The sequence below is a fragment of the Chionomys nivalis genome, chromosome 10, assembly GCF_950005125.1.
Source record: "Chionomys nivalis chromosome 10, mChiNiv1.1, whole genome shotgun sequence".
Lineage (NCBI taxonomy): Eukaryota > Metazoa > Chordata > Mammalia > Rodentia > Cricetidae > Chionomys > Chionomys nivalis.
In genome coordinates this window covers 19,337,424-19,363,488 of record NC_080095.1, presented here as the reverse complement: position 1 = coordinate 19,363,488, position 26,065 = coordinate 19,337,424, and the positions used below count along the sequence as shown (strand labels likewise).

At 52.5% G+C, this 26,065-nt stretch overlaps 1 protein-coding gene across 1 annotated transcript; it reads left to right on the top strand.

Moving 5' to 3' along the window:
* The first annotated feature begins 551 nt into the window (after positions 1 to 551).
* Hhipl1 (HHIP like 1) lies at positions 552 to 25,671 on the top strand. Its single transcript, XM_057783177.1, has 9 exons — positions 552 to 1,634; positions 6,814 to 7,460; positions 10,415 to 10,558; positions 12,686 to 13,014; positions 13,579 to 13,705; positions 13,979 to 14,124; positions 15,835 to 15,916; positions 20,692 to 20,774; positions 22,642 to 25,671. The coding sequence occupies exons 1-9, from the start codon at positions 1,362 to 1,364 to the stop codon at positions 23,184 to 23,186; spliced, it is 2,376 nt and encodes a 791-aa protein (XP_057639160.1). The 5' UTR covers positions 552 to 1,361; the 3' UTR covers positions 23,187 to 25,671.
* Positions 25,672 to 26,065: the final 394 nt, after the last annotated feature.

Here is a 26,065-nt window from a genome sequence, read left to right as displayed (position 1 = left end):
TTCCAGGGGCTCTGCAGTTGCCAGGCACTTTGTGTTACCACCCGTCTCCCAAGATCATATTTTCCAGACTCCTATTCAGCCATCCATGTTCAGTTCAGCTTCTAAAAAATACCGACTGGAGCAGGAGGAGGGGGAAGTGGGGGGCTCTTCCCTTGCTGTCTCCCCCCCTCACCCTTGAGGGGCCATCTGCAGCTGTTGGTCATAATTTCTTGTCTAGCCACCTCCTGCCATCAGGGACTTTGTGGACCACTGCTGCTGTCGGGAAACGCCACTGTCTCACTGCCCCACCCCCCACCCCCACGTGGCTTCTCAGCCTCTTTGTCATCAGTTGTGAGTTAAATGTGCTCACTCTTAAATATTCAGAGATGTTTGGTCTTATATGAAGGCTTTGCCTCATCGCTGCCACCCCAACTCCCTTCCAGACTCCGACCACAGGTCTGTGGAATCCAAGCAACACTAACCGCACTAACCAACTCGGGCAGACAGATTGAAACAGCAGAGAATGGGCATCTGAGCTTGGTGGTGAAGACCACCATGTGACATGTGAACGTGTGCGACAGAGCTAACAGGATGGGTACTCCAGGGAGAAGCCAGGGCTGGAGTCCTTGTGGGCAAGTGCCAGGGGTTTTGGTGTTATGGAATTCCGGGCCCATGAGGAAGTGCACGTGTGTGCTCTTGGGGTGAAGCTGAGGCGAGAGCTGCGGGTGGAGCCCGCTTCCTATGTGGAAAGGACAAGGCCCATGGGTTTCGGGGCTGCCGGGGGAGAGTTCCATGGCCAGGGCAGAACCATGGGCAGAGCCAAGGATGAACTGTGTAGGGTTGCCGCCTATTCCCTCCCATCCCAGGCTAAGCCTTCACTTCTTGTGAGGTCCCGGGCAACACTACCTGTCTTTTGCATCACACCTCCATTTTTAAATGCTCTGTTAAAGTTCCTGTCTGGCTCAGAGAGGTGGGATTAGTCCCTGCTTTGGGCTTTGGGGTTCTTGCTCCTTGGTGGGTAAGTAGCGCCCCAAGAGAAGAAGCTGAGACTCAGAGGTGGAACTGTGAAACTGGGCAACTGGGGCTTCCCAGACGCCAGGTCACTCACTGCTCTTGTTGGAAAGACTCTGGGCCAAGAGGAGGGGGCTGTGCCCCGCTTCTCCAGTCCTGCAGAGTGCTCCCAAGCAGGGGTGACCCCCAGCGAGAGGGGTCCCTGGATTCGAGGCCTGCAAGGCGAGTCCAACAACTTCCCCTCGAGAAGTCCGGGAGGGTGCAGGCGAGCAGGAGGCGGGCGCTCGGGGTGGGCGCGGCCCGTGGCTCCCGGGGGCGCCCCTGCGGGGCTGGCTGGCCTTCTGCTTCTCTCTCAGCAGACCGCGGTGCGGATGGCGGGGCGATGGGCTGTGGCCGGGATCGGGCCCGGGGCGCTGCTGGCTCTGCGTGCTCTGCTGGCTGCTGCACACCCGCAGTGCCTGGACTTCAGGCCGCCCTTCCGGCCGCCACAGCCGCTGAGCTTCTGCGCGCAGTATTCCGCTTTCGGCTGCTGCACTGCGGAGCAGGACGCAGCGCTGGCCCGGCGCTTCCGGGCCCTGGAGGCTCGCCTGGACGCCGGGATGTGGGCGACGTGTGCCGGCTACGCGCTGGATCTGCTGTGCCAGGTGAGCGGGCTCACGGCGGCGGGGCACGCGGGGCCCTGATCGCCGGGAGGGGGGCGGGCGGAGCGGCGATGGCATCCCCATAAGGGCAAGACTCAGGAGTGAGTCCCAGATTTTGAGGCAATGGCAACCCCCACAGGGGCGAGTCTTAGGAGTGTGGATCCTGGACTTTGGAGGTGATGGCAACCCCACAGAGGCGAAGGTTAGGAGTAGGTACCGGACTTTGGAGTTTGGATGTCCTAGAGGGAATGTCTTGACTGGCACCAGGCATCTCAGGACAGCTCTTGTCATTCATTTGCTTTTCAAAGATGTTGGGCCTTTTAGGGATCTCAATTCCTCTTAGAGAGTAGAGACTCCCATTCTTTGGGACGTCCTGGAATCTGCATCCTGTGCTCCATCTCAGAGAGCCCTGCCCCTGTCAGGTACCCTGTCAGGTGAAGTCATTGCTAGACCGAGGAAGGCAGAATGGATGGGAAGAGGATGTGGCCAAAATATGGGGTGTGACTGTGTGGGCAGTCTGAGTACTGCTGATCCCAATAAGGACCCATTCTCAGTCATGCCCAGTGGAGCAGTCTGTGAGTTCATTTCTCAGGGCCAGGGTGAACCAAGGCCTGCAGGGCTGTACATGCTTAAAACATCCACCTTTCCGTCCTACTATTGGTTGGGCTTCTCACCTGGGAGAGGTTCCCTCCCTAGACCTCCGTTACACCATCCCTCTGATGGTGGAGCCCTTACTTCGATCCACGCTGAACTACCATTTTCCTTTTGTTAATGTAGAGTGTCTGACCACAGCCCCCTGGGTCTCCTCTGCGCGAGTGATCTGATCGCAGGAAGGCCAGCCTGGCAGGGAAACACCAAGGCTGGCCCCTAACCTAGGACCATGAAGTGAAGGGTTTCATCAGTGGAAGGGGCCCTACCAAGCAGTACAAAGTTCCAGTCCCAGCCAGCAGGGGGCAGGCTAGAGAAGCGAGATAAAGGAGCCTGATGGGTTTGCTATCACTGCCTCTCCTGATTGTAAACTTGAGAGGCTCGTGGTAGTCTCTCAGTTACATTATCTTTAAAACAGGGACAGATTTCTGCCCCCAACCCCATGCCGTGAAGATTAAATGACTCAGGTAGAGCGGTTTAATTGGGATTAAATTAATAGGTAATTCCTCTATTGTTTTCTTGCCAGTCCAGGGAGAGGGTGAGAATCAGTGGCTGCTTCAGAAAAGGTGGGCAGTTGTTCAGGGGTGACACGGCCCTTGAGAGGGCGCCTGGGTGACAAAAGGAAAGGATGTAGGGGACAGCATAGTACTCTAGTGTTCTGTTCCTATTGTAGTTCCCAAGCCTCCACTTGGTGCACCCCAAGAGAGCCAGAGGGTGTGGTGAACCACCTACCTCTCTCTCCAGCCTGGAGGGCCACCCGAACAGACCCATTGGTCTCCCTGCAGCACCCAGGTCACCTTTACTTAGAGGGTATTCACCATGTGCTGGGCTGGACAGGACCCGGAGGAGGAAGGAACCAATCTTGAGGGTGTTTGCTGGCAGGAGACACCTCTTTTTCCTCGAGAACCTGCCCAAAATGGCCTGGCCTGAGCAGCCTGTGGTAGAGCGTCTGCTCATACCTCCAGGGAGGCGTCTCTGGGGGTGACCTCATGTCTGGACTGAGCTTGCATCAGGCGGTCTGCCAAGGCTGTGGCATGGTCCCCCTGAGGAGGTCCTGGGAGAGCGTGGGAGCACCACGGTCACTGCCACCAGTCTCAAGGAGCCTTACCTACAGGTTTCCATCAGGAACCATTTAGGACTCACCGCTGCCTGGCAGGAGGCCCCTTCTTGAGGCTTTGCCTTCCTCTGGGAAAACATGTCAGGCTCTGGTTGCAGATGGCAACCTCACTGTGGCTGGTGTGTGGCTCACTCGTGGCTCACTTCTCAGTAGCTGGACACACAAGTTCATCAGCAGAGTTACTGAATTGTGATCTGTAGCAGGGCTTAACAGACTCTGGCACTTGGCAGACATGTCTCCAGGGCCAGCGAGGAGTTGGTTCTGTGCTCTGGGCCCAGAGGCAGTTGGCAAGTCACAGACTTAGTCTCCAAAGCCTCTCCATTCATTTCGGGAGACAGACAGACAAGCAAGAGACTTCCCCACTTCCGGGGCAAAGTAGCCAAAGGCCCCCAGAAATCTGGGACAGACTGGAAGAGGGATCATTGAGTTACTCCCTCGGGGTTCATCTTATTTGAACATTTACTGAACAGGCACATGGCGTCTCAGTTCATTGTTCCCAACAACTCTATGCACTGGAGTTCTCTCTACCGTTTATAGACGGTGACATAGGCATGGAAAAGTAGGGAGTTTACCAAACACACGGAGCATAAACTCTGACTCCAAAGCCCTTCCTATAGTCACCTCATAACACTGTCTCCAGCCCTGAAGTCAAATCGTGTGCTGGATCTTGGGATGCCTGCCCCCAAGGGCCCCACAGTCTGTGGGGTGGAGAGGCAGGCAAAGAGATAACTGAGTCATGGCCAGGCCGAGCAGCCAGGTCACCTCTGGCGAAGCAGAGGTGGTGGCAGGAGAGGAAAGTTGCTTCAGGAGATGACAGATTACCAGGTGAAAAATCTATGTGTGAGTCAGAGACAGAGTGTCATGAGCATCCAAGGGCCAGGAGCCTACCCTGGGAAAAGGAGGACGGAGGAGACTTGTGGGTTGGGCCTTGCATCATGAATAGGAGTTTGCCAGATGTGGAAGTGAGGGAGGAAGGAACATCCCGAAGAGAGAACATTGTGTGCAAGACTCGGTCCTTCCTGGCGGAGTGTGGTTGCTCCGGGTTGGGGGGGGGCATGACTTGAGGCCATGAGTCATGAGTGTCAGTAACTGATCTGGGGCAACCTTGGGGCATTCAGATGACAGGCGCCTTGTTCCTGTGGATATTTCACTGCCTTCCCCTGGACACGAGGTCCAGTGACTGCCCACCCTCTCTGCCAGCAGCAATTCCTGCCCCTTTTGTCATTGACTAATTCTGGGTGGCTCTGATCTGAGCCCCACACTCATACTGTGTATGAGAAACTATATGTAAGACGCTGCTAGACTCCGTGGTTCCTGTGTGAGCCAAGGGCCTCACCAGGTCCCCAGAGCCCCTGTGCCCTCCGTGTGTTCTGGTTGAGTTTCCACAAGGAAAGGGCTATCCGGTTATATCGTGTCTCTCCTGTGTCTTTGGAGCCAAGGCCAGTGACGTGTTGGTGGAAAGTGTTGGTGGTGGTTGGGCAAAGTGTTGGTGTCAAGAGCAGAAGGCTGGCTGTCATAAAACTTGGGGCTGAGTCCTGGTCTGGCCAATTCTGGGCATGTGGCCACTGTGAGCCTAAGTTCCTCACCTATGACACCAGAGTCACAGTGACACTGGCCTGCAGAAAGGAAGTGAAGCCTGTGTGTACACAGTCTTCTCTGGTCTTCCCTGGGCCACTGCCGGCCAACGAGAGCATCCAGAGGATCCCGGGAGGGCTGGCCCTGTACAGAGTCTGGGGTTTGGCTATCCGGCCTGTCATACGGAATCCAGGGTGGAGCGTGTGAAAGATGATGCTTTAGATGGGGCCAGTGATCAGAAATGTCAAGAACACTGAGGGCCCTTAGCTTGTCAGGGGGGACTTAGTGCACAGCCATAGAGGGACCTGGGGACAGACAGCCCACGGAACGACTGAAGCTATAACAGTAGGACCCCTGGCCTGGAGTTAGGAACAGAGCTCTGAAGTTCGCTGTTCTCTTGCTTTCTACTGGGGTTTCTGCTTCAACCCCAGCCTAGTTTCCTGTAAGTGCAGACACTGTATATTGTGGTCATCTTCTCTATCTAGGAATTGCATCTCTAAAACCCCTGGGGAACTGAGTCAGCCCTGGGGTTGGAGGGGGGGGGATGTCAACAAGGGTCTATTATACCAGAGGAAAGTAGCCAAGGTGTGAAGGACTCCACCGGAGGTCCTCAAAGAGCCTGGGTTCTGGAGTGTTTTGCTGCAGGCCCAGCAGGAAGATGGTCTGGGAAGGGGTCACGGGACTGACTCCAATAGGACCAGTTGCATGGCAAGACTGTTTTGGGTAGGGTGGAAGGCGGACGTGTTACCTATTCACACTCCTGTTTGTGGTCGTAGGCTTGCTCCCTGAGGCAGTAACTCTCCTCCCATATAGTGTCCACCTGGCCTGAATGAGGTTCACAGCCTCTCTCAAATGGGGAAACCTGTATGGCTGAAAAAGCCATGAGGTCTACCCAAGGCAGAGCTGGGGGAAGGACCCTGAGAGCCTTTCTGGTCAGGCGGTACCCAAGGAGATCCATTAATCTCACAGACTTCTGTGTTGGTAGCTGCAGGGAGGACAGCTCCAGGGTTCTACTGAGAGGCGCTGTGTCTGAGGGCGGGATAGATGGCCTGGAATATCCTGGAAGACAGAGGCGTGGGTCCCATACTCACGCAGGTACTGTGCACATGCTGGTGCTGGCTGTCTGGTTATGCAGAGAGTAGGGTAGAACTGAAATTAAACTTAGATGCCTCTATATGCTACTAACCTGAGCATATTACTGAATGACACTGGGAGCCCTGAGCCTCAGTTTCCCCCCTGTGAAGTACTCATAGACATTGAATGACTAATAGGAGTGTTTTGACAGTTACACTGAAGTGGCCAGAAGGCTGGCAAGGCAGACTAGTTTTTGCTGTCCCCTCACCATTTGCTGCAGCCTACTGTGTGTGCCGTGGGTTTATGTGAGGGTCTGGGATATAGCAGTGAAGATGGTTTTTTGAGACAGGGTTTCTCTGTAGCTTTGGAGGCTGTCCTGGAACTAGCTCTTGTAGACCAGGCTGGCCTCGAACTCACGGAGATCCGCTTGCCTCTGTCTCCAGAGTGCTGGGATTAAAGGCGTGCACCACCACCGCCTGGCAAGGAAAACATTTTTTGCTCTGATAGAGTGCACATTCTAAAGAAGACAGATAATATACAAACAGAATGTCTTGTTTTCCTATAATGAAGGCTCACGGTAAGGTTTTTTTTATGTGTCTGTGCTTTGTTTTCCTGAGTAGTCAGAGGCCAGGAAGTAATGGTAAGGAGGTGTGGAGGGGAAGGTCAGATCTTAGGAAGTGACCCTTGAATGGGGACACAAAAGCAAGGAGTAGATTGTGCAGGTGTGGACACTCCTCCTAGCATCTCTGAGCCCTCCTGTCCCTACAGGAATGCTCGCCCTATGCAGCCCACCTCTATGATGCCGAGGATCCGGCCACCCCACTGCGGACAGTACCTGGCCTCTGTGAGGATTATTGCCTGGACATGTGGCAGACCTGCCGAGGCCTTTTTCGTCACCTTTCCCCTGACCGTGAGCTCTGGGCCCTGGAGAGCAAGAGGGCCAAGTTATGCCGCTACCTGTCCCTAGATGACACCGATTACTGTTTCCCAAGCCTGCTGGTCAACGAGAACCTGAACTCAAACCTGGGCCGTGTAGTGGCTGATGCCAAGGGCTGCCTGCAGCTGTGTCTGGAGGAGGTAGCCAATGGGCTTCGAAACCCCGTTGCCATGGTACACGCTGGGGATGGCAGCCACCGCTTTTTCGTGGCCGAGCAGGTGGGGCTGGTGTGGACCTACCTGCCTGACCGCTCTCGCCTGGAGAAACCCTTCCTGAACGTGAGCCAAGCAGTGCTCACGTCCCCCTGGGAAGGGGATGAGCGTGGCTTCCTGGGCCTTGCCTTCCACCCCCGCTTCCCACATCCCAGCAAGGTCTATGTCTACTATTCTGTGGCGGTCGGCTTCCGAGAGTGGATCCGTATCAGCGAGTTCAGAGTCTCAGAGGATGATGAGAACACCGTGGATCATGGCTCAGAGAGGTGGCTTCCTGGGAGCCCCAGCCGAGGGAGGGCTGGGTGGTCATGTGGGAGGCTGCGTGACACACACACAGTTGTGGCTGCACGAGCAAGTCTGTTTTAAATACTGTGACTATTTAACACCCCCATGGGGCCCTGAATCACATGCTCTGGGGCCTGGGGAAGAATGAGTTTGCAAAACAGACCTGGTGTGGGGTCATGCCCTGACCCCTGCCTCTGGCCTCCTGGGCCAGATGCTTCTCTCCTCTTCTGCTGCAGGCTCTAGAGACAGTCACTTCATCTGACTCATAAAACTGGATGAGGTCACAACTCAGAGGGGAAGTGACCTGTTAGGTCACACAGCTTGGAAGTATCCAAGCTGGAGTCCTGGTCTGTCCCAAAAAGTACATCCCATTACTGGGCCTGCTGGACTGCTGTCCCTACGGCCAGCAATTCCCCCATTCTCTGTCTTCCTGCAGCTGGGGCTCTTTTTCCTGCCCAGTCTATCAGTCTCTCTGTCTCTGTCTGTTTGTCTGTCTCTCTCTCTTCAGGGTCTCGCATAGCCCAGGCTGACCTGGAACCTCCCATGTGTCAAAGACTGGTCTTAAACTCTTGATTCTCTGTCTCTACCTCCCGAGTACTGGGGTTGCAGACCTTGGTGACCCTGCCCAGCTTTTACCCCATTTAATCTGCTCCTACCTCTAGGCCCCCCAGTGCCTGAGAACCTACCATCTGTTGTTTATGCCCAACTGTTTCAGGGAGGAGTTGACCTGGCTTGGTCACCCTGCTCCAGAGACCCTCCCACGCAGAAGTGGATACTGAAAATTAGAGTCTTGGTTGCGAGTGTTGGAAGGACAGCCTGGGAAAGGAGGCATACATAGAGTCCGGGCCACTGGAGGGAATTGCCTCCTCCATGGATGGAGGGACCCAGGAAGAAGTGAGGCCCCAGAACTGTGGGGCATGTCTGATTGGGACACAATCAGACTGGAATCATGGGGGAAGGGCCACTATTGTATAGATATTGCCAGAAACACAAACACCAACCCAACACCTGACTCCCCTAATGCTTTCTATTGGCTGAGATTGTTCAGCTAGCAAAGGAGCATGGGAAATGTAGTTCAATGATGCTGCCTGTCCCTTCCCCTAAGCAAAGAGCAAGTAAGAACAAGACCAGGCTCAGGTGTATTGGTGAAAAGGCAAAAAAAACACACCTTGTATTTGATGAAATTGTGAAATGTTGACATGGGACATATAAAAAAGAGAAACACCCTCAAAACAGTAGCTTTGTGGGTTGATAGACTTCTTATGCAATTAATTTTGACTTTTGATATATCTGGCAACCAGAGGGGGAAAAAAAGGAAAACAGAATTTTCATGACTATACCCAAGCCTGGGAGACCACTTCGTGGTGGGAGAAAGTTTGTCCCAGGGATCAGACAGGGGAGATGGAGGATGAAATACATATTTCCCCAACAGTGACATTAAAAGCGACTTGTGATAAAAAGTGAAGCTGGAAATCGAGTGGCGGATACATGTCCTGTAACTGCAGGCAATCAGATCGGGGGATCCAGAGTTCACAGTCACCTATGTCTACATAGCATGTTCCAGGCTAGCCTAAGCTACCCGAGACCCCGCCTTAAAAAAAAATCAGGTGTGGTGGTATAAGCCTTTAGTCCCAGCACTATGGAGTCCAAAGCAGGTGGATTTCTGTGAGTTCAAGGCCAGCTTGGTCTACATAGTGAGTTCTAGGGCTCCCAGGGAATCCAGGGATATATAGGGAAATCCTGCATAAAAACAAACATCCTGGAACGGAAAAAGGGAGCTCTATAGTTAGAGCATTTGCTTCTTTTCTGGGGGACTCGAATTCAGTTTCCAGCACCCATACCGAGCAGCTTATAACAACCAGTAACTCCAGTACCAGCAGATCTGAGCTCTCTTCTGGCCTCTGAGGATACCTGCACACGCATGGCACATGGGTGACCCACAGACTGTGTTGTCCTCTGCTTTGATGACCCTGAGCTTGGGGCTCTGTAAGGATCATATGCATCAACCTCACCATGGAAACACTCTGGTGTTGATGTGAAGGAAGTGTTCAAAACGGGGGTCTAAAGGCTTTGACTCTGTGTCTTGTTTTTGTGGTTTTTTTCCTGTTCTGCTTTCATAACTGGCAATGAGGTCAGTGCAGTGGCTGGTCCTGTTGAACCTGGATTATTCTGGGACCCATTTTTTGGGGGGATTAGTACAGGGGTTAACCACTTGGCAAAGAGAGGGCTGCAAAAGGGTGGGGGAGGGCCAGTGACCTAAGGTCACCAGCTGCGGTGGTATGTGGTAGCTGCTGGGGCAGAGGAACCAACTGGAGGAGTTTGTGTGGCTGAGTTCTGCCACTGGCTGAGATGTCCACAGTGGTCACTTTCATGTCATTATACCTGCTGCTTCTCAAGACAGAATAGCAGTGTCTCCTTTCCTTCTGCTTTCTCCTGTCCGTGGCAAGTCCTGATGGAAAGCCAGCTGACTGGGTACAGGGAAATTTTCTTCCAGTGGCAGTAAAGAGGTCCCAGGGGGTGTGGATAAAGGGTCCATCCCACTGTCCTGAACAGCTCGTCACTAACAGCTAATGGAGCATGTCAACCGTGCTCTGATTCACCAGTGGGAAATGGATAAAATGACAAGCTTCTGTTGGGTACCAGGGGTGGGAAGCAGTTGGAAAACACTGGTCCAGAGTCCTGGCCGCAGCTCTGATGCTGATGGCCTGTGTGCCCTCGAGTGGGTACCACTTGGCCTCTTCCAGCATCCAGGTCCTTCCTTGACACAGTGATGTGAATGATCCCTACTCAACCTACCTGTAGGTTGTAAAAAAACATGTTACAAGAGAGAGAAAGCCTTTCTCACTGCGGAATTGCATCTGAGAGAAGGTTTTACTCTTATCTGGGGTTATCATTTAAAGACGTTTTTATTGAGCAGGTACTTATCTTTCTTTAGGATAATCCTGGAGATTGAAGAACCAGCCTCCAATCACAATGGGGGCCAGCTGCTTTTTGGGGATGACGGCTACCTCTACATCTTTACTGGAGATGGCGGGATGGCCGGAGACCCCTTTGGGAAGTTTGGAAATGCGCAAAACAAGTATGCCCTGCTTCTGCTCGGCTGAGGCTCCGGTTTGCACACAGAACTTCTTGTGTTTCTGGAGGGAGAGCTGCTGCCACTCCCACAGAGCAGGGTGGTAGCCCGAGTTAGCTGGGACCCCAGCTAAGTCACTTACCCCCATTGGTTAGCGAGGACAATGACAAGCTCGGTGGGAGACTTGAGGAAAGGAGGTGTCAGTGGTTGTCAAGGATCAGGAAAATGCCTATTGTCACAGATACCAGAGAAGTGACAGCAGTGAGCCTTTGGGAAGATGGGACTTTCTCCAAGGTGAGCTCTGGCCTGCTGGGCCTTGCTGGGGTCAGGCAGGTACTCCCATGACAAAAGGGCAGCTAGAGTCGGTCTCTTACTCCCATAAGAGATCCAGAAACTGAGTGCAATCTCTTTTCTTCTTCTTTTTTTCATTTGTTTTTTGTTTGTTTGTTTGTTTGTTTTGCTGAGTGCAATCTCATCTTAATTCCCCTATTTCCTGTTTTGAGCAAATGGCCTGGTCCCCTCCTTTCACATGTGTGTGTGTGCATGCACATAAACACACATGGAGAATTGCGCACGCGCACAGGGGTGTTCAGGGAGTCCAGATTGAAGAACCAGCCTCCAAGCCAGCTCTCCTATCCCAAATACACAGTCTCTCCTGGCCCAGAAAGTAACAGTAGTGAGGGTGTATGGATTACTGTTTGTGGCTTGTGCATCCCTGTTTGACAGTGAGAAATATCCCACCTTTTCATGTTGGCCATGTGCTCAGAGCTGAAGCTGAAGAGCAAGATGAGGGTTCTTGGATAATTGAGCTGAAGTTAGAAGCATCATTTTGGCCGGGCGGTGGTGGCGCACGCCTTTAATCCCAGCACTAGGGAGGCAGAAGCAGGCGGATCTCTGTGAGTTCGAGGCCAGCCTGGTTTACAAGAGGTAGTTCCAGGACTGGCTCCAAAGCAACATAGAGAAGCCCTGTCTCGAAGAAAAACAAAACAAAATATCGTTTTGCTTCTAGGAGTTTTTGTCTGTACATCCTGGAGCTGGATGTGGGGATTGAAGGCGGGGGCTGCCTGGAGTGCCTGGTCACAGGGTTGAACCATCGCCACTGGCCTGTTTCTCACTGTGACAGGCCACCTGTGAGAGACACTGGGCTCTAGTGCTATGTCTCAGTGACAGGTACACAAATGTGTTACCTAAGTGAGCTGCATCAACTCTGCCTTGCTGGGCAGGCTGGAGGGAGGAGTCAGCGCCCACGTGCTAACAGAGGGCGAAGGATGCCCCGAGTAGGCACAGTAGGAACCACCCTGAAAAGCTTTGCTCCCATCCTGCTAACTCCAGGTATCTTCCAGGTCAATGGTTCTCAACTCACTTCATGGCGTGACCCTTTTATACAGTTCTTCATGCTGTGATGACCCCTAACCATAAAATTAAATTATTTCATTACCACTTCGTAACTGTAACTTTGCTACTGTTTCGAATTATAATGTAAATGTCTGATATTCTACCCCAAAGGGGTCACGACCCCACAGGTTGAGAACCATCTAGATCTTTCCCATTGTGAACCACTTTGCTCATGTGATCAATGAAGCCATCAGCTACTTTCCTCCTCCCCCCAGAGCCGCCAGGAGGTTAGAGCACATGTTCCCTCTCCCTCAACTATACTTGGTACTATTTGATATATTCGCACTTTTGTGAAACCCTGCTATGTGGGAGCACCTGACTGATTATGAGAAAAACGTAAATAGGAGTTATTTTTCTAGTACAATCTTCTTTCTATAGCACAAGTACATGAACAGAAGCACCCACAATATTACAGCTTAGAATAGCGGCATTCCATAGACGGTTGTGGCGAAGAGCTTGGGTTTCTAGGGCCAGGTACAATTGACAGGTTGGTTGGCGGCTTATCCTAGCTCGGGTTTCCTCTATAAAGGACAGCTCTGACCTGAAAGGTCAGTTGTGAGGAGGCAGTGCAGCGATAGGTGGCGAGTTAGAGCTTCCAGCAGCTCAGCCAGTGCGGGACAGACACGCAGGAAGGTGTGCAGAGGGCTGGTGCAGATGGCTGAGCAGGGCTGGACTCACCGTCCCTGCCCCCTGCGCGGACTCAGTGTAACCAGCCGGCATTTTCCGCCCCGGCTGCAGGTCGGCGCTGCTGGGCAAGGTGCTGCGCATCGACGTGGACCGCAACGAGCGTGGCCCGCTCTACCGTATCCCTCCCGACAACCCGTTCGTGGACGACCCCGGAGCGCGGCCCGAGGTCTACGCCCTGGGAGTGCGCAACATGTGGCGCTGCTCCTTCGACCGCGGAGACCCGATGTCTGGCACTGGCCGTGGGCGCCTGTTCTGTGGGGACGTGGGCCAGAACAAGTATGAGGAGGTGGACCTGGTGGAGAGAGGCCGCAACTACGGCTGGCGCGCTCGCGAGGGCTTCGAGTGCTACGATCGCAAGTTGTGCGCCAACGCCTCCCTCGGTGACCGCGTCCCTGGGGACCTTCAAATAGGATCCCTCTGGTCCTCTCCCCTCCCTGCCCACAGCTTTCCCCTGTTCAAACCCTCAGCATGGATCCAGCCTGTCCCATCCCATCACCCTGGGGACTTCCCGATTCGGATCAGCATTCCTCCAGAACCCCAGATCTATCTATCCGCCATCTCCACCCCTCCCTGGGCCCGTAGATCGAGATCTGCCCCATTTCTCAGGGAAACTCCAATCCAGATCCCACCTCACGGGGACCCTCCTGCCTCACTCCCTCCCTGGAACCCATCTCCCCACCTCCCCCACCTCCACATAGCTTTGTCCCCTGCTTCTATCACAGGACTGACTTTTCCCACTCCTTACCTTCCTGTACTTTGGGGCTCCCTTCGAGCAATATTTTAGGTTCCTCCTCACCACGCACCTCCTGATGAACCCCTAAAAATCCGGTTATGCCCCTTTGAGAGCTTTTCTCGCTCAGACCACGCCATCTCCGTGCGTGGCTCAGGACTGTCTGTGAAGCCCTAGGCCTCAGGATGAACCCACTTTCTCGCCCGCCCTTCAGATGATGTGCTGCCAATTTTCGCCTACCCTCACAAGCTGGGCAAATCAGTCACTGGGGGCTATGTGTACCGGGGCTGCGAGTACCCCAACCTCAACGGCCTCTACATTTTTGGCGATTTCATGAGTGGGTAAGTGGCCTACACTCTTCCTAACTGGTAAAAGGAGTTCGCGTTTGTATGTTTTTGCTTAGAAGTGGGCCAAACAGGCCTTTTCCTGAGGGAGAAAATCCGGGTCATTCTTAGGAATGCAAAGACGGACGGATCAGTGGATGGAAGGATGGATGGATGGACAGGTGGATGAATGGGTGAACGGGTGTGTGAATAACTGGGTGGACGAGTGGATAGATGGATTCCCTTGTGCAGCATACTAACCATGACCTCATAGTTTATCTTTCTTTGCAGGCGACTGATGTCCCTCCACGAGAACCCAGAGACCGGGCATTGGAAGTACAGTGAGGTCTGCATGGGCCGGGGACAGACATGTGCTTTCCCAGGCCTCATCAACAACTACTATCCACATATCATCTCCTTTGCAGAGGATGAGGCAGGTGAGCATCCCGAGACCCCGCCATCCTTTGCCCATGCTTGGCGCTGTCACCAGCCACCAGCCCTGGTCATCTTTCTGGCTTCTGCTATTAAAGAAGCTTAAGCATGAAATTACTTTCATCCTGGGGAAGGGCGTGTTCTGGGGCTTGGCCTTTTTCCTAGCGCATTCTTTTTTTTTTTTAACATCTTTCTTTTTTTTTTAAATTTTATTTATTATGTACACAGTGTTCTGTCTCCATGTATGCCTGCATGCCAGAAGAGGGCACCAGATTTCATTGTAGATGGCTGTGAGCCACCATGTGGTTGCTGGGACTTGAACTCAGGACCTCTGGAAGAGCAGTCAGCGTTCTTAACCTCTGAGCCATCTCTCCAGCCCCCTAGCGCATTCTTATATCAGCCCTAGACCCTCTATCCCGAGCTTCCCTTTTCTTATCTGGAAGCTGCTGTCCTCCACCCCCATGGTGGTGTCGATGGGAGAGATAGAGACGTAATGGGCAAAAGTCCCCAGTGTTAGCAGGGTCGGGGAAGACCTGCAGTATGGAGTTTTAGGCAGGTGAGAGAAGAGGGTGGGTTTCTGATGGCAAATGTGTCTGAGCTACTGAGGGAACCAAGCTGACATTTTAAAGCATGCAGGCACAGCCTCCTAGCCTGTTCCTGGAGCTCACATTCCCAGCAGGGGACAGAGGGGGAAGGGAGAGAAGAAGGGACCACAGAGGCTGGATCCCACTCCAGTCTCCTGCCGTTGTCCTTGGCCCTGGGATTGTTCCCAGACAAAAGGCCAGGGGCCCCCAGCAGGCCCTGGTGCAGGCTTGTTGAAGTTTCCAGGCAACGCTCATGCTCACCACGGCCTTTGGAGGGGTATCCCCCCGCAGGGCCCAGCGCCCAAAGCCCCCAGGGCCTAGTCTGGGAAACCTTTGTTGAACTGACACTCCCCCACCCCCACTAGAATGTGAGTTTCCCAAAGAGCAGCCCCAGCCTCCCCCCCACCCCCCAGGCCCCACAGAGGTTCCTAAGCTCACCAAGCCCTTGGAAGCCTTTTCTTTTGGTCAGTAGGGGGCTAACATGATTTAGAAGCAGCATCTCCCCTCCCCAGTGCAGAGTCTGAAGGAAGGTGCAGTTCTCAGTCATTTGAGTGACACAGAGTGACCAAACCAGGAGGAGGCGCAGTGAGCTGGCCAACCCAAGGCCAGCCCTGGATCGTGTAAAAGATCAGTGCTGCCAGCTGGGTCAAAACAGCCTTTTCCCACTCCAGGCTCTCTAGGTGTGCTTTGGACACATCAAATGATGTTACAAGGTCCTCTGCTGCCCCAGAGGCATTCACAACACAGAGACCAAGCGGACAGGGCCACTCTAGGCAGCACTGGCAGCTTCAGCATTGTCCTTGTGCATACATAGGACATAGAGACCCAGCTTCCAAATGATCATAGCCATCAGAATAGGCCTGGTTGAACCCCATCGAAGCAGGGAGCAGGGCAGTGCTGGATGGAGGTGGGAGCCCCTATCTATGGGCCTAAGCAGGATGAGACACCTGGCTGGGTACTGTGCCACAGATGACAAAGGCATGCTGAGGTGATAGGTGGCCCCAACACCCCCTCAGGGCTGGTGGTCCGGATGGGAGGTCAGCCTTTGAGCCCGAGGGGAGCCTGAGTGGGACAGAGTCATCTCCATTGGGTTGCAGACAGTTTTCTCATTGCCTTGTTCCCCATCTAAAGGGGAGCTGTATTTCATGTCCACGGGCGTGCCCAGTGCCACAGCCGCACGTGGGGTCATCTACAAAGTGATAGACCCCTCCAGGTGAGTCCCTGAACTACAGGCTAGGAAGAGACAATGGATTTACTGCAGACAGTAAGTTCCCCTTCTTCCTCCTGCTCCCACATCCCCACCTCAATCTCCCTGCTTCAGCTTTTGCTGTGACGTCCCCTCCTTGGTTCAAGGCCTACCCAAGCTCCTTCTGTGTACAAAGTTCTGTCTGCTTTCCATTGTACGAATGAAGCCGGGGCCCCTAACCCGCCCTAATTGGCAGCATGCCCTGTGGGTATCACCCTGTAGTCTCCACTTCCCCGACACACTTGCTCTCCCGTCCTACTTGGTCCTCTCTCTGTTGTCACTTGGTCGTGGCATCTCACCTGTCCAGAGTCTCTAGGATGAAGGCTGTGCCCCTTCAGCCCGTCACACCCCTCGGGTCCTGGGAACGCTGTGGAGCAGACACTAGGGTGTGTTTAATGAATGATTGGATGATGATCTTCCTGGAATCCCCTTCCCAGCCTATAGATTCTTTGCTTCTCCCTCAGATTAGCTAATGACCCTAAACACACTAAGTGTAAAGAAATCTTAAAACACATACTGAATATAAGAAAGTGATTTTCAGCCAGCATAGGGGTGTATACTTGTAACCCCAGCTATTTAGTAGGCTAGTGCAGGAAGACTGCCAGTCTGAGGTCAGCTTCTGAGAGTTAAAAACTAGCCTAGGTAATTTAGTGGGGAGAGAGAGAGAGAGAGAGAGAGTGAAGGGGAGAAGGGGTTGGATAGACTAGGAATGTAGAGGGCTTGTCTAGAATACACAAGGTCTTGAGTTATGTCTCTAGTTCATTTTAAAATTTTTTTACTATGGGCTAGGCGGTGGTGGCACACGCCTTTAATCCCAGCACTCGGGAGGCAGAGGCAGGCGGATCTCTGTGAGTTCGAGACCAGCCTGGTCTACAAGAGCTAGTTCCAGGACAGGTTCCAAAACCACAGAGAAACCCTGTCTCGAAAAACCAAAAAAAAAAAAAAATTTTTTTTTTTACTATGATTTATTTCCTTTTATGTTCATTGACGTTTTCCCTTCATGTATGTCTATGTGAGGATGTTGGATCCCCTGGAACTGGAGTTCCTATCAGTTGTGAGCCACCAATGTGGGTGCTGGGAATTGAACCCAGGTGTTCTGGAAGAGGAGTCAGTGCTGTTAACTACTGCTGAGCCGTCTCTCCAGCCCCTCTCCAGTTTTTTTTTTTTTTTTTTGTGTGTGTGTGTGTGTGTGTGTTGCTGTCTGCGTAGAAGACAATGTTGACTACAGAACAGTATGAGGCACTTCCAGGAGTGAGTGGTGCCATTGCCGAGGAGAACACTAATCTGGAGGGAGAGTGGTCAGAAAGGTCATTGTGTAACGCACATTCTCACGGGTTGAAAGTGCGCAACAGCAAGGGGGCCATTGTGGCAGCCTAATGTTTGGGGAGGTCTTTTGTATTTTCATAAGTCTCTAAACGCATGGCTTCTGGAGGGGCATTTTCTTGAACAGGTAATTGTCAGTGTGTGTGTGTGTTGTATGTGTTTGCATGTGTGTGGATGCACATGTGTGGGTATGCATGTGGAGACCAGGGGTCAGCAAGGTTGGATGTCTCCCTCTTTTCCTCTCCACCTTATATATTGAGGCAGGGTCTTTCTCCTGAACCCAGAGCTCATAATTTGCTAGTCTGGCTAGCCAGCTGGCTTCAGGGATTCCCTGTGTGCTCTTTGGATTACAAACAGATTGCTATGCCCACCTCGTATTTACAGGAGTGCTGGGTTCCCAACTCCAGTCCTCACTCTTGTGCCCCAAGTGCTTCCACTGAGTCTCTCCCCAGACCCCTGGATTAGCTCTCTTGGATGCAGGTTCTCTCTATTATGTAGCTCTAGATGTCCTAAGACTCTATGTATGCCAGACTGGCCTTGAACACACAGAGACCCACCTACCTAGGTCTCCTGAGTGCTGGAATTAAAGAAGTGTACTACCACACCTGACTACAATTACTAATTTTTAACTCCCCCTTCCGTGTGTGTGTGTGTGTATGTGTGTGCGTGCACACACGTGCATATGTATATGTGTGTGTGTGTGTGATGTATGTGAGCGCAGGCAAGCACATAGCATGCCACGGAGGGAACACCTCTCAGTTCTTAGTCTCCAGGTCAGCAGGCCCAAGCCTTTCTGGACCATTCTCCTAGTTGTCGTCTATCTCATGGTTGGATGGCTGGGATGGCGGATGTGGGATTGCAGCCAACTCCGCATGGGTGCTGCAGCTCTCAAGTTATGTTGTTGGCTTGCACGAAAGCACTTATCCACTGAGGCATTTCCCTGGTGCCCTCTTTGCTGTTTTGAGATAGGATCTTGTCATGTTGCCTAGGCTGGACTGAGATTTTCAGTCCTCCTGCCTCAGCTCCTCAGGGCTGGGATCACAGGTATGCACCACCCTACCAGGGTCTCTCAGGTTTTATGAAGATTGTTTTAGTCCCCCCCCTTTTCTTTTTTGTTTCATTTTTCTTTTGCATCTTTTTTTTTTTTTTTTTTTTTTTTAACAAGGTCTTGTGTGGTCTAGGCTGGCTTTGAGTCCTCAGGCCTCTAACTCTCATATGTTCCCATGCCCAGTATACGTTCTTTCTTGATCTCAAGACCCCACATCTCATTTAATCAACATGTTTTCATCACTCTTATTGCTTCCAGGCCAAAGCGGGAGCTTCTCAGACTCCTTGCTCCTCACACACAGTGTGTGTTGTTTCATGACTTACAAAAGTATAAATTGATCAGTTAGTGACATAACTACTTCTCTTCCTCCACCTCCTCCTCCCCTCATCCTCCTCCCTCTCCTTTCCTCCCCTCCCCCTTTCCCTTCCCCCTTATCCCTCTTCTCCTCCCCTCCTCTTCTTCTTTCGAGACAGGGTTTCACTGTGTTGCCCTCGCCATCCTGTAACTCACTCAGTAGACCAGGCTGGCCTCAAACTCACAGAGATCTGCCTTTTTTCTGCCTCCCGAGTGCTGGGATTAAAGGCAGGCACCACCACCTGGGTCACGATGTAACTTCTTTTCACAAAGCCATAAGCGTGCTTTCTCCCGTTATACACCTCCATCTTATTTTCCACATGTTCCCATTCACTTTCATCTTGGTGACTTCATACCTGGACCACAGTCAACTCATCTCATTTGCTTATCCCTGAGGATCAACACTTGCTGAGTCACATGGTACCATCATCACTCTCAAAGGGATGCTAGCCATGGTCTGCTGAGTCACTGAGTCTTCATCATCTTTCACAGTTCTTGGAAGCTGATGTTATTTTCATGAAAAGGAAGGAAGGAAGGAAGGAAGGAAGGAAGGAAGGAAGGAAGGAAGGAAGGAAAGGAAGGAAGGAAGAAAGAAAGAAAGAAAGAAAGAAAGAAAGAAAGAAAGAAAGAAACACTGGGGCTAGAGAGGCGGCTCAGTGACTAAGAACACTAGCTGCTCTTCCAGAGGACCTAGGTTAGGCTCCCAGCATCCACATGGCAGCTCACAACTATCTGGAACCAGTTTCAGGAATCAGAGCCCTCTGCTGGCCTTGCACTCATGTGGCGCACAGACATATATGTAGGCAAAACACTCACACACATAAAGAAAAACAAAAAAAGAATGATTCTCTAAGGACCTGTCACTTATACTAAACATCTAATTCCTGCCAGATGTTGCCTTAGCTTTTTCTGGTCTTTGATATTTTAACCCCCCTTCCTCTTGGTTCATTGTCCCTGCATATGAAGAGAGGAATCATCAGGACTTTGACTTTTTTTTTTCCTCAAGGTTTTGGGGTTGGAGGCAGGCAGAAGTGGGGAGAAGTCCTCCCTTTTATTTATGTCTTTTGGAAGAAGTGTGTTTTCTGGCACCACACCTCAGGGGCCTGGTAGCAGACATGTGGAAAAGGAAGACAGGGAGAAAGATCCAGGGGCCATAGCTCACTGCCTGAACAGAGCCACTGTGGCGTTTTGCAGTGTAACATACAAAGATTTAATTAAGAAATTAATTTCCTTAAGAGACAACACCCTCTTCCGCTTACCCAATGGGAGGTCAGAGTAGAGAAGGCTACACCTCCAGCTTTGAGAAGTCTGTGTGGCTTGCAGAAGCACATGTCCCCTCCTCTGCCAAGTCTATCAGGAGGCTACCTCATCATGTGGCTATTTCAATCCCAGGCTGTCGGAACCCCCATTGAAGTCCTGGGCCCACGTGGGGCAGTCTGGGAACAGGGTCGGACCCATTCAAAGAATCACAGATCAACAGCCAAAAACTAATTAAGATGGAATTCTGGTCTTTGTGTTTCTGCAGGATGGGGAAGAAGGCTGTTCACAGCCCGGCAACTTTTCTGATTCTTTTCTCTGAACTGCAGTCCCCAGGGCTGTGCTGGGCCTGCTGAAGCCAGCTTCCCACGACTCTTCCCTTTTGAGCACTAGTCTTTTAGCTTGCCTTAACTAGCTCCATATTTCTCCATGCAGTCCTATGTGCCACCACAAACCCAGAAACTAGAGGCAGGGAGAGAGATTTATCAAAGCCTGGGGTAGAAGGGGTGGGCAGGAATGGGGCATCAAAGGAGCATGGTGGGCCATGTGGCATGGGGGGCTTCAGAGGGGTGGGGTGCTGCAGGGCCCCTGGTAAGAGGTGTTCAGTGCCTGGACACTAGTTACGGCTCTGATCACACCTGTCTGGCCCCTACCTTGCCTTGCTGCAAGGGAAGGTGATGGGGTGGGAGGATACAGAGTGAGGGTGCAGGATGCTCAAGGCTGACTCCCAGTCCTGATCTTCTGTGTGTGTATTTGGCAGACGGGCGCCTCCAGGGAAGTGTAAGATACACCCTGCTCAGGTGAAGGTGAAGAGTCGTCTCATCCCCTTTGTGCCCAAGGAAAGTAAGTGTTCCCTAGTGGCAGAAGGAGCTCCTGCTACCCCTCAGGTCAGGCAGGGGACCTAGAATGCTTCCACAGCCCCTGTACCTAGTACCATGTCTGACACCTATTAGACACCCAGCCAGTGTCCATGGATTTCAAGCACAATGCATCTTGCTTAACAGATCTTTCAACCAGGTCCCAGGCAGTGAAGGCAACTGTAGGAGGCTGCAGCCGCAGGCAGGATGTGGCAAGAAGAGAATAGATGTATCAAGCAAGGGATGCTCGGAGTTCTTGGGAGGAGCACACAGAGAGGATGTCTTATTTGTAAGGGGGTGGAGCATTTTTGTCCCTCTTGGTTCAGGACAGAGGGAGCCATGAGTAAACCCTGTGTTCTGAAGGCCATTCAAGGCTATGAATGACTGCCTGGGATAGAGTCTTGTGAAAGGGTAGAGGGGACTGTTCCATTGGGTCCAAGCTCGGTAGGAACAGTGGCTTGGGATAGTAAGATCTTTTGCATAACAAGAGAAGAAGTAAATCCATTTGTCTGTCCATCAGCTCACCCATTCATCCACCTTCAATCCGTCAACCCATCAGCCATTCATTCACTTACAAATAGTCATCCATCAACCCATCCATTCATCGATCCACTTATCCATCTATCTACTTGTCCACCCATCCATCAATATACCTACCCACCATCCATTTATCCATTCATATATCAGTTCATCAATCTACTATCCATCCACTCAATCATAAATCTGTTCATCGTCATCCATCTAGCCATCATCCATCCAAACATCAGTTCATCTCCCTACTCATCCATCCAATCATCAGTTCATCTACCCACCCATCATTCAATTGCTTATGAATACATCTATCCATTCATTACCCACTTATCCATCTACCCACCCGACCACCCAGCATCCATCGGGCCATTATTCATCTATTTTGCCAGTCAGCAACCATACTTCTAATCATCCAGCCAGCCAGCCAGCCAGCCAGCCAGCCAGCCAGCCAGCCACCCAGCCACCATTCATCCAGGAAGCCATTATCCATCTAGTCAGTATCCATCCCTTGACCCATTCATTCCCCCAGCTATCATCCATCCAGCAATCCATTTGTCTTCGTTAGGGTTTCTATTGCCTTGATAAAATACCATGATCAAAAGCAACAAAGGGTTTATTTCCACTTACAACTTTCAGGTCACACTCCATCACTGAGGGAAGTCAGGGTAGGAACCCGGAGGCAGGAACTGATGCAGAGGCCATGGAGAATACTACTTACTGGCTTGCTTGCTAATGGCTTGCTCAGCCTACTTTTTTTTATATAACTCAGGACCATTTGCCCAGGGTTGGCACCACCCACAGTGCAATAGGCCCTTGCCAATCTTTTTTGTTTTGTTTTGGCTTTTCGAGACAGGGTTTCTCTGTGCAGCCCTGACTGTACTGAGACTCATTCTGAAGCTATTGCTAGCTTCCATCTTTCTGGCCTTAGTTTCCTCATCGAAAACTGAGGGCAGGAAGCAATAAGTCCCTTGCTCCTGTAACCTGTCTAGACATCTCCCTTACTGTGCCTGAATTTCGGGATCTTCCCACTAGCCTGGGAACTCCCGGGAGGGCAGAGCTTGGGACTGGACACAGCGCCTGCCCGCCAACCAGGGCTTGCTGAATGACTGAAGAAGTGCCTGACAGAGCTTCTATCCTTAGAGGTCAGGGTGACCCGTCAAACCCAGTTGGCCCACCAAAAGGCACCTTAATCTTAGGGTCTGAGTGGAGCCAGACCAGACATCTTTCCTTAGGATCGGTTTTCTGGCACAGGCTGGGGCTGTACGGGTGGATAGCTGAGCTATGCTAGGTTCCCTCTGACCCCAGGCCTTTCCTCTGAGCAGAGTTCATCTGGACACCAGAGAGCACTCCGCGCCCCACGGCCCGCGCCCCAACCAAGGCGCCTCGCCGCAGGCGCCCCACAGCTGCTCCCCCGGCACCCACCATACGTCCCACAAAGCCCGCACGGCCCACCCGACGACCAGGGGCCCGGAAGGGAGGCGGGCGACGGCGGGGACGTCCCAGCACCGCGGTCCCCGCGCCCCAGAATGGCTCGGTGCGCCTGGTACGGCCCGCTGGCCTGAGCCCCGGCCGCGGGCGCGTGGAAGTGTTCGTAGGAGGCCACTGGGGTACGGTGTGCGATGACGCTTGGGACACCAAAGCGGCCACCGTGGTGTGTCGCCAGCTGGGCTTTGCGCACGCGGTGCGAGCAGTCAAGCGCGCGGAGTTCGGCGAAGGTCGCGCGCTACCGATCTTGCTGGACGACGTGCGCTGCGCGGGCAGTGAGCGCAACCTGCTGGAGTGCGCGCACGCTGGCGTGGGCACGCATAACTGCAAGCACGAAGAGGACGCTGGCGTCGAGTGCAGCCACCAAGACCAGGACTTGTAGCCTGGCCTCATCTACCTGACTGTGCCACCCTGGGAGGATAGAGCCAGGAATGCCCCTTTAGTTTGTGGGCACCCCGTACAGCGCACACCTGCCGTGGTGGAGGTTCATCTGCATATGACCTCTGTGTCCCCCTGGGTGTGTGTGTGTGGTTTGTGCATAAGATCTCTTACCTCTCAGCACTTCTGAGAGTGAGGGCAGCAACTCTTCTGGAACAGCACTAGATGGGGGAGGCTGGCTGCCTTTACAACGTTAGACTGAGGGAAAGGGCTAGGCCTCCCCTGCCAGGGCTGAGTGACAGGCTCCATAGCGACAGGAGCGTGGTCGGAGAAACATGGTCAGTGTGGGCAGGTGACGCAGCAGTCAGAGGCACCGCAAAAAAGGATCAGGCAGCCTGAAAGCCAGAGAGGAGAATCTTATAGGGTCAGGGGGCCTTTGCCATCCACCAGGAATCAGGCTGCTGAAGGGAATCAAGCGTCCATGACAGAAGGCGGACTAGAGGACCTGGAGGACCTCGAAGGCCACTTGCTGCGCTCTGCAGGCACCCTGGACAGGCTACTGGGTCCCCTTTATCCTTGAAGACTCTGACCCTCACCTATTCACGAGACAGAAGCACCTTTAAGCTTCTGTTCAACCTCTGGGCTCCAGTTGGAGATGGGGGTGGGACCTACTTTTATCGCCTTACTGTCTCCAGCACCTCCCAGGGGATCCTCAGACCCCCCCCCCCAATCTATGGGCTAAGAAGCCTTCGGACTGTCAAGACTACTCATCACGGCTGTGTCAACTATTCAACTACTTGCAATCCTTCCCTCCCTCCTCTTGTCACCTGCCACACACCTGGAAACTGGAATGCAAGAAGAGGGGGCAGAGCAAAGAGGGCGGGGCCTGCAGCTTCTCTCGGGCTCTGTGGGAAGAGAGCTCCTTGTTCATGGAAGAAGGCCTCACTGGTAGCTCTGTGCCAGGTCCGGATAGCTGTAACTTAGCTTCAGATAAGGGTAAAGCCAGGGAAACAAACGAGTCACCAGGCAGGGAGGACAGGATGTGGCCTGTGTCAGGCAGCTGTGGCCAGGGCTCTGGATGAGCTCGGTGGCCCAACTCGGTCATTCCTGCACTGGGTTCTGGTCTGAACAGGCCCCTGCGGTATTGGTGCAGGGGAATTGGTGCAGGCTCAGATGTCCGCTCCTGTTCACCGCAGCTGAGTAGAGCTCTGTTGAAAGGCAGCTGAGGCTCACCCCGGCCGCTCTGCCCCTCTTCACACTGGTTGTCCTCTGAAATAAATAATAAAGTTCCTGAACTGTTAAGGAAATGACAGAAAAAGAAAACATTGCTTCCTGGAGCAAAGCCGTGCAGTCCCAAGGCCTGAGAGCCGTGGAGCCCGTGTCCTATGTGTCTTTGCTTTGTAGTTCCAGGTCGAGGTGCAGAGTTTCTGTACAGTCCTATTCTGGTTATTGATCCGGGGGAGAGGCTTGGGCGTAGATGACAGATTGCTGTGCAGGTATACTTGGTCTGTCAGGATTAGCCGAGACAGCTCTTTCAACCTTCAACTCCTAAGACACCTCTGACAACCTTTGTTTTATTTTGTTGTTGTTTTGGCTTTTTGAGACAGGTTTCTCTGTTTAGCCTTGGCTGTCCTAAACTTGCTCTGTAGACCAGGCTGGCCTCGAACTCACAGAGCTCTGCCTGTTTCTGCTTCGGTAGTGCTGGGATTAAAGGCTTGTGCTGCCATTGCCTGGCTGTGTGTCCACCTCTTACATTAGACTAGAAGGTGCTTCTAGTCCTGTGTGGCCTGAGGACAGCCAGTCACTTACTTAACTGCTCCGAGCCTTGTGAGAAAATGGAGGTAATAAGATTTCTGGACCTAAGGTAGATTACAGATGTAACCGATACATTCCACGAATCTTCTGTAAAGAAATCTCAGTTCTGATTTGGTGACATCCCTGTCCTTCCTCAGTGGCTCCCCCCATCCTGTCCTTCCTCAGTGTCACCCCCATTCCTGTCCTTCCTCAGTGGCTCCCCTATGCCTGCCCCATCCCTGTCTTTTCTCAGTGCCTCCCGCATCCCAGATCTTCCTCAGTCAGTGGCTCCAGATTCACCTTTGCCGAATCTCTCTGACGGTTCCTGCTGAGAAACGGCACTCCATCGAGGGATGATGTTCTGACAAGTTTTTATGTCAACACTAGCTAGAGTCATTTGAGAAGTGGGAACCTCCGTTGAGAAAATGAGTCCACCGGATTGGCATGTGGGAAAGCCTGTGGATCATTTTCTTGATTGACGATTGATGTGGGAGGATCACAGCCCACTGTGCCACCACTGGGTGGGTGGTCCTGGGTGGTATAAGAAAGTAGGTGGAGCAAACCATGGGGGAGCAAGCCAACAAGCAGCACTCCTCCATGGCCTCTACATCAGTTCTTGCTTCCAGACTCCTGATTTGCGTTCTTGCCCTGACTTCCCTGGATGAAGGACTACAAGATGTAAGCTTCAATAAACCCTTTTCTCCCCGAGTTGCTTTTGGTCATGGTGTTTTATCTTAGCAATAGAAACCCTAAGACAGGGAGCATCTACAGTGCTGGTTTGCAGGAACACCACATCTTGCCATTTTGCCTCTGACTCAGGTCTAGGTTTTGTTACTTGCGTTCCTCTGTGATGGGAATGCGGTGACCTAAGGACCATGCGCTGGGGTTGCTGTCTGGGTTCCACCGTCCGGATGTGACCCATGGAGGCAATTCAGTTTCCGGAGGCCATGTTAAAACAGCAAAATATTGTTTATTCTTTAGTTAAAAAAATTTTTTATCAGCTGGGTGGTTGTGGTGCATGTCTTTAATCCCAGCGCTTAGAAGGCAGAGTCTGCATGGTCTACAGAGTGAGTTCCAGGGCAGCCAGGG

Excerpts from the sequence above, each read along its gene's own strand:
- Hhipl1 (XM_057783177.1), top strand. The coding sequence starts at position 1,362 with ATGGCGGGGCGATGGGCTGTGGCCGGGATCGGGCCCGGGGCGCTGCTG. Across the intron at positions 7,461-10,414 it reads GTGGATCATGGCTCAGAGAG|GATAATCCTGGAGATTGAAG; the intron begins GTGGCTTCCTGG and ends ATCTTTCTTTAG. Across the intron at positions 13,706-13,978 it reads TTTGGCGATTTCATGAGTGG|GCGACTGATGTCCCTCCACG; the intron begins GTAAGTGGCCTA and ends CTTTCTTTGCAG.